At 38.1% G+C, this 12,972-nt stretch overlaps 1 protein-coding gene across 1 annotated transcript in view; it reads right to left on the reverse strand.

Annotated features, from left to right (window-relative positions):
- Positions 1–5,996: 5,996 nt before the first annotated feature.
- Positions 5,997–12,972, reverse strand: part of LOC102274176 (zinc finger protein 37A-like) — a 36,019-nt gene continuing 29,043 nt past the window's right edge. The window contains 2 exon segments of the mRNA XM_070364693.1: positions 5,997–8,021; positions 8,024–9,313. Coding sequence (XP_070220794.1) covers positions 7,996–8,021; positions 8,024–9,313 — 1,316 coding nt within the window. The 3' untranslated portion in view covers positions 5,997–7,995.

Below are 12,972 nucleotides of genomic sequence, written 5' to 3' on the forward strand. Positions count from 1 at the left end.
GGTCATAGATTGTTCCCTTTCATAACTTTAAATACATTGTGTTACTCCATTCTAGCTTGCACAGTTTTTGCTGAGAAATCAGCTCATGACTTTATGGGAGTTGCCCTGTATGTTCCTTGTTGCTTTTAATATTTTTTGTCTTTAATTTTTGTCAGTTCGATTACTGTGTGTCTTGGCATATTTCTCCTTGGGTTCATCCTGCCTGAGACTGCCTGCTTCCTGGACTTGGGTGACTGTTTTTTTTCCCCATGCTAAGGAAGTTTCCAGTAGTTACTTCTTCAAGTATTTCCTCAGATCCTTTCTCTTTCTCTGGACCCCTACAATGTGAATGTTTGTGCATTTAATGTCCCAGAGATCTCTAAGGCTGTCCTCATTCCTTTTAATTCCTTTGTCTTTATTCTATTCCATGGCAGTGATTTCTAGTGTTCTGTTTTCCAGGCCACTGATCTGTTCTGTTTTTCTATTGATTATTTCTAGTGTATTTTTCATTTCAGTTTTTCTATTGTTCATCTTTTTTCTTTAGTTCTTCTACATCTTTGATAAACATTTCTTGTATCTGCTGTATCTGTGCCCCCATTATTTTTCTGAGATCTTGGATCATCTTTACTATTGTTACTCTGAATTTTTTTCAGGTAGGTTGTCTATCTCCACTTCACTTAGTTGATTTTCTGAAGCTTTATCTTGTTCCTTCATCTGGGACATATTCCTCTGCTGTCAGATTTTCTGACACTGTCATTTCCACTCCACAGGCTGCAGGATTGTAGTTTTTCTGGCTTCTGCTGTATGCTCCCTGATGGATGAGGCCAAGAGACTTATGTAGGCTCTCTGGGGGAGGGGGGGGGCGGCGGTGGGGGGGGGAGTTATTGGTAACTGCCTACTGATGGATGGAGCTAGGTCTTGTCCCTCTGGTGGAAAGGGCAGTGTCAGGGGATGTTTATTGGATAGCTCTTTATTCAGGAAGGCTTTGAGCAGCCTGTCTGGTGATAGGAGGGGCTGTGTTCCCACCTTGTTGGTAGTTTCGCCTAAGAGATCCTAGCACTGGAACCTGCCGGTTGTTGTCTTGGTGAAAAATGGAAACCTCCAGTGGCACCAGTGAGTATTCACCAGAACTGCTACTACCAGTGTCCTTGTCCCTGCAATGAGCCACAGCCATCCCCTGCCTCAGCAGGAGACCCTCCAATACTAATGGTTAAGTCTAGCACAGTCTCTTATGAGGTCACTGCATTTCCCCTGAGTCCTGCTGTGTATAAAGACCCTATGTGTGCCCTCTAGGAGTGCAGTTTGTTCCCCCAGTACTGTGTAATTTCTGTGATCAAATCCTGCTAGCTGTCAAAACCAGATTCTCTGGAGACTATTCCTCCCAATGCCAGAAACCCAGGCTGGGGAGCCAGGTGTGGGGCTCAGAAGTTCTACTCCTGTGGTATGTTTTCTAGTTTGTGGGTCACCCACCTGGCATGTATGGGATTTGATTTTATCATGATTGCACCCTTCCTACCATTGTGTTGTGGATTTGGATGTAGGGTATCTTTTTTGTTTGGTTCCAGTGTTTTTTTTGTCAGTGGTTTTTTAGCAGTTAGTTTTGATGTTGATGTTTCTGTAAGAAGGGGTGAGTTCATGTCATTCTGCTCCTCCATCTTTAACCTTTCATTTTGTCTTTAAATGTCTCAATTTTGTGATACACTGTTAAAATTATTATTTCTGGAACTGTTGTAGGGCTGCTGTATGTCTAGTGACTTGAAAATAATTATTTCCTTTATTTTTCTTTACCCACTTTTGTCAGGCAGAATAAATCTGGTCTGTGTCACCCTATCCAGGAAGGATACATTTCTCCTGATATTACTTATATTTTCTATTTGTTATTTATACATAAAAATGATTTTTAAATCATTTGCTAATTCACTTCTAATACTTTTCCCATAGACATTGTTAATGTATACAATGGTATCACCTGCAAATAATTCCAGTTTTTGATGCTTTATTTTTATTTGGCCTTAATGACCTAGCTAAAGCATTCAGTCCAGTGTTAAATAGAAGTGGTGGTAACAAGCATTCATATCTATTAATATAAGGAAGAAACATTCCAGTATCTATCTGTTTAGTATGATGTCTGTTGTAAGTTAGCTTTTTGTTTTTAGTTAAGTCTCCTATTTCTATTTTGAAATCATGAATGTGTGTAAAGTTTTATCATATTTTTCTGTATCTGAGACACTACTATGGCTTCACTTCTTTTTCTGTAATGTGGTAGGCTCTATGTCAGTTAACTTAAAACTTTCAAACATTTGCTTGAGAATTTCAAACTTAAAAAAAGTCACAAGCATAGTACAAAAAACTCACAATTCCCAACTCTGAATTGCATTTCTTCCACCTACCCCTTACACTTGCTTGAACTCTATCTCTATACACAAATTACTTTTTCCTTTCTAACGCATTTGAAAATAATCTGCACATGAAACTTCATTTTGCCTATATACCTGAGTGTGTATGTTCCCCAAACAAAACACTTACCTACAGACCCAAGTGTGAAAATAAACACTATTGCCTGTCTAGTCTACACTCTTAATTTAAAAATTTTTCCAACTATTCTGTTTTTACCTTAAGAAAATTGAAGTATATTTGTTTACAATGTTGTGTTATTTTCTGATGTCCAGTGTTGCTCTTGGACCTCCCATTCCCCCATCCTGGTCATCACAGAGCAGTGAGCTGAGCTCCCTGTGCTACACTGTGCAGGTCTCACTAGCTACGTATTTTTATACATAAGTGTGTTTATGTCAGACCTAATTTCCCAATTCATCCCACTGTCCAATTACCTGCCTGTGTCCATACATCCATTCTCCATGTCTATGTCTTTATTTTTGCCCTAGAACTAGGTTCATCTGTACAATTTTTCTGGATTCCACGTACATACGTTAATATGCGACATTAGTTTTTTCTGACTTAACATCACTATGTATGACAGACTGTCGACTCCCACATCTCTCCTGATGACTCAATTCTGTTTCTTTTTATGGCTGAGTAATATTCCATTGTACCACCTATTCTTTCATCTGTCAATGGACACTTAGGTTATTGCTGTGTTCTGAGTATTGTACATAGTACTGCAGTGAACACTGTGTCTTTCTGAATTATGGTTTTCTAAGGGTCTATGCCCTGTTGTGGGATTGCTGGGTCAAATGGTAGTTCTACTTTTACTTTTTTAAAGAACCTCCATACTGTTCTCCATAGTGGCTATATCAGTTTACAGTCCTGCCAAAACTGCAAGAGGGTTCTGTTTTCTCCACACTTATTTGTAGACTTTATGATAATGGTCTGACCCATATGAGGTGATACATCACTGCAGTTTTGATTTCCCTTTCTCTAATAATTAGTGATGTTGAGCATCTTTTCATGTGCCTCTTGGCCATCTGTATGTCTTCTTTGGCACATGTGTGTGTGCTCAGTCATCTCCAACTCTTTGCGACCACATGGATTACAGCCCACAGGTTTCTCTATCCATGGGATTTTCCAGGCAAGCATACGGAAGCAGGTTGCCATTTTTTCCTCCAGGGGAATCTTCACAACCCAGGGATTGAACCTGTATCTCTTTGCATTGGCAGGCAGATTCCTTACCATTGCACCACTTTTGGGGAAGCCCATATCTTCTTTGGAGAAAAGTCTATTTAGGTCCTCTGCCCATGTTTTGATTAGGTTGTTTGTTTTATACTGAGCTGCATGAGCTGTTCATAAAGTTTGGAGATGAATCCTTTGTCAATTCCTTCATTTGCAAATATTTTCTCCCATTCTGAGGGTTATCTTTTCTTGTTTATAATTTCCATAAAATTCAATTTGGTCACACTTGTTTTTTTTACTTTCTAATGAAAGTAGGAGGTTGGTAAAAAAAAAATCTTGATGTGGTTTATGTCAGAAACTATTGTACCTATGTTTTCCTCTTAAGAGTTTTATAACACCTAAACTTACATTTAGGCCTTTAATCCATTTCTAGTTTACTTTTGTGTATGGTGTTAGGGAGTTCATTCTTTTACATGTATCTGTCTAGTTTAAAAAAATAAATAAACCACTTATTTAAGAGATTGTCTTTTCTCCATTGAATGTTCCTACCTCCTCTGTCCTAAATTCAGTGACCACAAGTGCACAGGTTTATCTCTGGGCTTTCAATCCTGTTTCATTTATATTTGTTCTATGATGCCATTATGGTCTTGATTGCTGTTGCTTTGTAGTATAGTCTGAAGTCAGAGAGCCTCATTTCTCCAGCCCCATTTTTCTTAAGGTTGCTTTGGCTATTTGAGGTATTTTGTGTTTCCATACAAATTTTAAAATTTGTTGTTCTAGTTCTGTGAAAACTTCAAGTGGTAATTTGATAGGCATTGTGTTGAATCTTTAGATTGCTTTGGGTAATATAGTCATTTTGATAATACTGATTCTTCCAATCCAAGAATATGGTATAATCTCTCCATCTATTTGTGTCATCTTTGATTTCTTTCATCAGTTTTTTAAATGGTTTTCTGAGTCTAGGTCTTTTGCTTCCTTGAGTGAGTGAGTGAAGTCGCTCACTCATGTCTGACTCTTTGTGACCCCATGGACTGTCCATGGACAGGCTCCTCAGTCCATGGAATTTTCCAGGCAAAGAGTACTGGAGTGGGTTGCCATTTACTTCTCCAGGATCTTCCTGACCCAGGGATTGAACCTGGGTCATCCGCATTGTAGGCAGACACTTTACCATCTGAGCCACTGGGGAAGCCCTTTCCTTCCTTATAGAGCTGTATTCCTACATATTTTATTCTTTTCTGGGGATGATAAATTGTATTATTTCCATAATTTTGCTTTCTGATCTTTCATTCTTATTGTATAGGAGAGCAGATTTCTTTGCATTAATTTTGTACCCTGCAACTTTACCAAACTCATTGATTAGCTCTGGTAATTTTCTGGTAGCATGTTGAAGATTTTCTACATATAGTATGTCATCTGGAAAAAGTGACAGTTTTACTTTTTTTCCAATTTGGATTTCATTTCTTTCTTTATTTGATTGCCTTGGCTAGGATGTCTAAAACCATGTTGAATAAGAGTGGTGAGAGTGGATATCCTTACATCCTTATTGTGTACTTCCTTGTCTTCTTTCTGATATTAGAGGAAATATTTTCAGTATCTCACCATTGAGAATCATGTTTGTTCTAGGTTGGTTGTGTTTATGGCCTTTACTATGCTGAGGTAGTTTCCCTTTTTGCCCACTTTCTGGCGAGCTTTTTTTTTTTTTTTAATCATAAATGCTGTTGAATTTTGTTAAAAGCTTTTACTTCATCTATTTAATTTTTTAATACAGTGTAGCACATTGATTTGTGTGTTTTGTGACGAGTTCTTGCAATCCTGAGATAAATCCCACTTGATCATGGTGTGTGATCCTTTGAATGTGTTGTTGGATTCTGTTTGCCAATATTTTGCTGAATAATTTTTTATCTGTGTTAATCAGTGATATTTTTATATCTGTTCATCAGTGTCATTGATGTCATTTTCTTGTGTGTTTTTTTTTTTTTTTTTTGCCTGATTTTGGTATCAGAGTGATGTCAGCCTTGTAGAATGAATTTGGTAATGTGCCTCCCTCTGCAATTTTCGGAAAGACTTTGTGAATAAGTATTAACTCTTCTCTAAATGTTTGCTAGAATTTGCCTGTGAAACCATCTTTTCCTGGACTTTTGTGTGTTGGAAGACTTTTAAACTATACTTTCAATTTCATTACTTGTGATTGGTCTGTTTCCCAATCTGGGAAAATCCTAACCTGGTTCAGTCATAAAAGGTTACACCTTTCCAAGAATTTGTCCATTTCTTCCAGATTGTTGATTTTATTGGCATATAGTTGCTTGTAATAGTCTATGATCCTTTGCATTTTTGCAGTGTCAGTAGTTATTAATCCTTTTTATTTCTGATTTTCTTGATTTGAATCCTCCCCTTCCTTTCCCCCCCCCCCAGATCAGTATGGCTAAAGGTTTATCAGTTTTGTCTTCTCAAAGAATCAACTTTTATTGTTCTTTGCTATTGTTTTCTTCATTTCTATTTCATTTCTGCTATGAACTTTCTTTCCTTCTACTGACTTTGGGTTTTGCTCTTCTCTAGTTGCTCTAGGTGTGAAGTTAGATTGAGATTTTTGTTGCTTGACATGAGATGGAATTATTATAAACTTCTGTCTTAGAACTTTTTTTGCTCCATCACTTAGGTTTTGTATCATGGAGTTTTTATTGTAATTTGTGTATTTTTTATTTCCTCTTTGATTTCTTTGGTAATCTCTTGGTTATTTAGCAATGCAGTGTTCAGCCTCCATGTTTGTGTTTTTTTAGTTTTCCTGTAACTTGATTTCTAATCCCATAGCATTGTGGTCGGAAAAATTGCTTGATAAAATTTCAATTTTCTTAAATTTTCTGGGGCTTGATTTGGGACAGAAGATGTGATTTTATTCTGGAGAATGTTTCATGTGCACTTGAGAAGAAAGTGTACTCTGCCACTTTCAAGTGGTGTATTGTGTAATATAAATTAAATCTATCTGGTCTGTTGTGTCAGTTAAAACTGTATTATTTTGTCTGGATGATCTGTCCATTGGTGTAAGTGGGGTGTTAAAGTCTCCCACTACTGCGTTACTGCCAATTTCCCCTTTTATGGCTGTTAGCATTTACTTTATGTATTGAGATGCTCCTAATTGTTGTATCTTTCTTGGATTGCTCCTTTGATCACTGTGTAATGTATTTACTTATAACATTCTTTAAAGTCTGTTCCATCTGATATGAGTATTGCTATGCCTGCTTTCTTTTTGATTCAGGTTTAAATGGAATATCTTTTTAAATCCTCTGACTTTCAATCTGTATGTGTCCCTAGGTCTACAGAGGGTCTCTTGTAGATGGCATATATACAGGTCTATATTTGCATCCATTCTGCCAGTTTGTATACCTGATTAGTATTTTGTAGGGAAATACTTAGAGATTATGCCAGTATTCTGTCCTTCATTAAGCTTCTACATACAAAGTAGTAGACTATGTATGTTCAGGCCCTCTCAGCTGACAGATCCATAACACACACACACACACACACACACACATAACCACTAATATAACTATTTCTGTGTATTTAAAATATGAGTTACAGTCCAGTGCAACCCTCCAAGACGTTTTCTAGCTTGTTTCCATTTTAACAGATACCTTTTCCAACAGTGAGGAATTTGACTTTAAACATTTTCCACACATTTACTTATCTGCCCAATGTTACCAACACATCAGCCATGCTGTCTTTTTCACCTGCACTCAGAACTCTTGATACACGTGGACAGAACACCTTTCTTATCCCGATGGCAGACTTGTGGGGAGGCCTGTAGGAGGGCCAGCAGACATTTGAATTCCTTACAACCACTGATTCCAGTTCACATCTAATACCTTAAATTGGAAGGAACAGCACACTGAGCATTGGCCATACTGTATAAATGCTCTGTCTAAATGCAGACATTCTCCACATTTCACTGATTGATTAGATTAGGTTTAACCTAGAGCTTCTTTCCATTTAAAACAGAAGTATTTTTCTGGTAATTACTGTCTGATGTCCACTGAGATGCTACTTCAAACGTTTCACACAACTGCAATAAAAGTATCACCTCAAAGTAAATGCTTTCCTATAATTTCCTATAGTTTGTGCATTTTCTCTGGCCTGTGGATGAAGTCTTTTCTACAAATACTGATAGAGGGTTTACCTTGATTTCTCTGATATTTAGTGACGTGTAGTTTGGGGCAGAAGGTTCCCTGTATTCATTCACCAATAGGTCTTCTCTATTCTGAGCTTAATTCCAGTAGAAGATTTTTCTATGTCCTGAATATCTTCATATTATTTGCTCCCTTCTCTAAGTTATTTATTTGCTCCCCTCTGTAATTTAGCTGCTGTATTTTAAGAACTGACTTTAGACCAAAGGTGTTCTCAAAATCCTAACAGATTTTTCTCCCCACTTGTTCTTTGTTCTATAAACTGTTAACTTCACCCAGAGTGATTTCCCTCATTATACCCATAGGGTTTCTTCTCACATGTGTTCTCTGATGTACAGTAAGTTTTGACTTCACATAGAATGATTTTCTGCAAACATTACATTCATAGGGTTTCTCCCCTGTGTGTGTTCTGTGATGTGCAATGAGTTTTGACTTTTCACAGAATGATTTTCCACATTCATTACATTCATAGGGTTTCTGTCTTACATGAGTTCTCTGATAAACAATTAGAGCTGACTGCTGACGGAAATTTTTTCCACATTCAATGTATTCATAGGGCTTCTCACCTGTATGAGTTCTCAAATGTTTAGTGAGAGTTGACTTCTCAGAGAAAGATTTCCCACATTCACTACATTCGTAAGGTTTTTCTTCTGTGTGAGTTCTTTGATGTTTAATTAGGTCTGATTTTCTTAGGAAGGCCTTCTCACATTCATAACATTCATAGGGCTTCTCCCCTGTGTGTGTCTTCTGATGTACAGTAAGGACTGACTTAAATGAGAAGGCCTTCTGACATTCATGACATTCATATGGTTTCTCCCCTGTGTGTGTTCTATGGTGTTGGGTGAGGGTTGACTTTTCACTGAAGGATTTTCCACATTCTTGACATTCATAAGGTTTCTCCCCTGTATGAATTCTCTGATGTTTAATGAGATCTGAATTCTTGTAGAAACTTTTCCCACATTCATGACATTCATAGGATTTCTCCCCTGTGTGGGTTCTCTGATGTCTTGTGTGGGCTGATTTCTGGTTGAATGTTTTTCCACATTCATGGGGTTTTTCTCCTGTGTGTATGCTCTGTTGTGCACCAAAGACTATGGTTCCACATTCATTATATTTAATTATATTGTCAATTGAGTGGGTCGTCTGAATTGGAGTCAGGTCTGCCTTTTGGCTCGAAGGGTCAACACTATGTTCAAAGAGAATGGAGTCCTCAAAGAAATTTTCTCCACATTCATTAAATTCATAGTGATTCTCTTTTGGATGTGTTCTTTGAGCAATGAGAGGTGAAATATCACAGGTTTTTCTGTATTCAGTGTATTCACAGGTGTTTTGTCCTGTGTAAGGTTTCTTAAGTTTAACAAAGAGTGAATTCGCATGGAAAGCTTTCCTACATTCATTGTATTCAAAAGGTTGCTCCAAAATTTGAATTTTTTGATGCTGAACAGAGTCTTCATTAAGACAGAGGCCATTCTCATTTTCATTATGTTCATAAGACTTCTCTCCATAATGAATTCTTTCATGCTTGTCATCATGGGACCATTTTCTACCTTTGTTAAAGTCAAACTTCTTTCTGCTGTTGTTAATTAATTCTGAAATAGAGGGACAAGAAAGATTAGTTCACAAGGATATTTAGAGGAAACAGTATTAGGTTTGGGGTAGTTGGTCATTTTAGGTCCTAATCTCTTCATGCCTAGAGTATGACAACAGTGTATACATCCAATTTCATCTCTTTTTCAATTCTACCCAGGAGCAACAAGTCCATATTCTAAAAGCACTAATTCATAAAGGAACAGTACTAAAACCCATGCAATTCTGTTTCTAGCTCTGATTCATGATGAATAAAAATATGCAACAAAAGAGCACGTCAGTGAACCACTCTTGCCACAGGATCAGACTCACAGCTCTATTCTAGTTAGTGTGTGTGTGCTCATGTGCATGCTCAGTCGTGAAAAACTTTTTGCAACCCCATGGACTGTAGCCCACCAGGCTCCTCTGTCCATGGAATTTTCTGCAAGAATACTGGAGCAGGTTGCCATTTCCTCCACTGGGGGACTGTTATGTTCTCTTTATTATAATACATTAGAGTTACTCATCAGGGGACCTCTCCTGACCATCAAACCCTGTTTCAATCCCTTCTGGCTTTTCCCCCAAATAAATCTCAATCCTGCTTTCACATACATGTTTCAACATCTCTGTATACCATGAAAATGATAAAATTCTAAACCTGGTCCTAAAATTTCATTATCTTTAACCTTACGATTTTTTTGGTTATGTGTACCTGTTTTTACTCCTCTGCTATCTATAATCCTATATGAGTGAGTGATAGTTACTCAGTCATGCCTGACTTTTTGCAACCCCCTGGACTGTAGCCTGCCAGGCTCCTCTGTCCATGGAATTCTCCTGGCAAGGTTACTGGAATGGGTTGCCATTTTCTTCTCCAATAATTCTCTATATTCTTGAGTTTAATGTCCTAAGTGAAAACTCATTTATAGTTTTACTTTATTGTAATACAGCTGATTTACAGTGCTGTGTTAGTTTCTGGTATACAGGAAAGTGACTCAGTTATACATATTCTTTTTCATATTCATTTCCATTGTAGTTTATTACAGCATACTGAATATAGGACCTTGTTATTTATTCTACATATAACAGTTTCTATATGCTAAGTCAAAACTTCCAATGCATCCCTTCCCTATCCCTCTAGCCTTTGGCAGTCACAAGTATGTTCTCTGCATCTGTTTCATAGATAAGCTTGTTGGTGTTGTATTTTAGATTCTGAACAAAAGTGGTATCATATGGTGTTTGTCTTCCTGACTTACTTAATATGATAATATCTGCTGCTGCTAAGTCGCTTCAGTCGTGTCCGACTCTGTGACCCCATAGACTGCAGCCCACCAGGCTCCCCTGTCCCTGGGATTCTCCAGGCAAGAACACTGGAGTGGGTTGCCATTTCCTTCTCCAATGCGTGAAAGTGAAACGTGAAAGTGAAGTCGCTCAGTCGTGTCTGACTCTTAGCGACCCCATGGACTGCAGCCTACCAGGGTCCTCCATCCATGGGATTTTCCAGGCAAGAGTACTGGAGTGGGGTGCCATGATAATATCTAGGTCCATCCATATTCCTAAAAGTGGTTATTTCCCTTCTTTTTTATGGCTGAGTAATCTTTGGCCACCTCATGTGAGGAGCTGACTCATTGGAAACGACTCTGATGCTGGGAGGGATTGGGGGCAGGAGGAAAAGGGGATGACAGAGGAGATGGCTGGATGGCACCACTGACTCGATGGACGTGAGTTTGAGTGAACTCCGGGAGTTGGTGATGGACAGGGAGGCCTGGCGTGCTTCGATTCATGGGGTCCCAAAGAGTCGGACACAACTGAGCAACTGAACTGAACTGAATATTTCATTGTATATATGTATCACATCTTTATCCATTTCTCTGTTGATGGACATTCAGGTTGCTTCCATGTCTTGACTATTATAAATATTGCTGCAGTGAACACTGGGGTACCTGTTTCTTTTTGAATTACAGTTTTCTCTGAATACATGCTCAGGAGTGGGATTGCTGGATCATAGGGTAGTTTTATTTTTTAAGGAACGTCCGTACTGTTCCCCATAGGGGCTGTATCAATGTATAGTTGCACCAGCAGTGTAGGAGGGTTCCCTTTTCTCCACACCCTCTCCAGCATTTATTGTTTGTAGACTTTTTGATGGTAGCCATTCTCTGGTGTGAGGTAACACCTCATTGTAGTTTTGATTTGTATTTCCCTAATAATGAGCAATGTTGAGCATCTTTTCATGTGCCTATTGGCCATCTGGATATATTCTTTGGAGAGAGATCTATTTAGCTATTCAGCCAATTTTTTGTTGAGTTGTGTGAGATGTTTGTATACTTCGGAAAATAATTTTTGTTGGTTCTGAAGGGTTTAAGTATCATTGAGATAGTTTTTTAGCCATCATTTTACAAACATTGAATGAATATACATTTCTCCAGGTAAGCCCAGCTGTTTAACCCCATAAATTGCTTTTTCATCTACTGTCATCCACTCCTCACTGTTCCCCTAGTTCTGTCTTCTCTGTGTGTTCCAGCCCACCCACCTTTAGATGTATAGGTGTATGGGACTCTCTGGTGTCCTGTTGTGTTGGGCAGAGGAATTTGGTGGTTTACAGATTTTACTGCTTGTAGATTGAAGGCAAATAACAAAACAAATATCTCAACTATAACCATAGTGACATCACTCAAAAGGGTAATTTTTAAAAACAGCTTTGTGTTGTTTTGTGGATACTGCATCAGACTATATGGTATAAATTAGTTTGTCCTAAACCCTAGAGAAAGTCATCTCAATCAGGGAAAGAAGTTTTTGTGGGTGAAAATTTAGTGTTCATGCCTAGAATCTTACACTACCGGAGACAGAACAAGTTCCCGTGATGGATAATTTTTGCCTTTGGGGCATTAAAAGGCTTAGGTTGTCAGGGAAGGTAGTATACAAAGGAGACCACATGACCAAGGTGGTCTTCAGATGGAGCTACTTTGGGAGATGCCTTTTGGAAAAGTAATAGAGTTTTCTAATGAGTTCCCATTGAAATCTGTTGCCTGACCCATTAGAAGCTGATAATGGGTCTCTAGCCTAATGCACCTACTTTTGGGTGGATCACTTGGAATCTACCAGACAACCTGTAAAAAAAAAAAAAAAAGACAAGCATAATCTGGGATTATGTTTATGTGTGTGAAAATCTGGCATTAATTTGTCCTTTAAGTGTGAGCCCTCTGATAACAGGGATAGTTATCAGAATGTTCAAATATTTGTGCAAGCCCCTGATACTGAAAGAAACCTCAGACATGCAGTCTGTAAGCAGTTTTCCTATAGTGTGGTTACTCCATTAGAAAGAGGTGTGAAATTTGTTCTTGAATTTAGCTGAAGAGATTCATGACCCTGCCTCAGCCTAGAAGGCATTTAAACCAGCTTCATTTGGCCAGAATTGTATGTATAGCAAAATGTGGCACTGACTTCATTGCAGTTCAAGGCACAGTGTGGGCAAAATACTAATGTATCCTGCTTCACCTGGGTACAGCTAGGCCAGGTAAAACCTTCATTTTAAAGGCTAAAACAAAATGAGAACTGGCTCATTATATAGAAAAATTGGCCTGAAGTCACCTATGGAGAAGTAAAATGAGTGGCACTGTGGGATTCTACAAAATATAGTTTTACTTTGCTGCAGTTAGAACTTTGTGAGCGAATATTAACAAAATTT

The sequence above is a fragment of the Bos mutus genome, chromosome 28 (assembly GCF_027580195.1).
Source record: "Bos mutus isolate GX-2022 chromosome 28, NWIPB_WYAK_1.1, whole genome shotgun sequence".
Lineage (NCBI taxonomy): Eukaryota > Metazoa > Chordata > Mammalia > Artiodactyla > Bovidae > Bos > Bos mutus.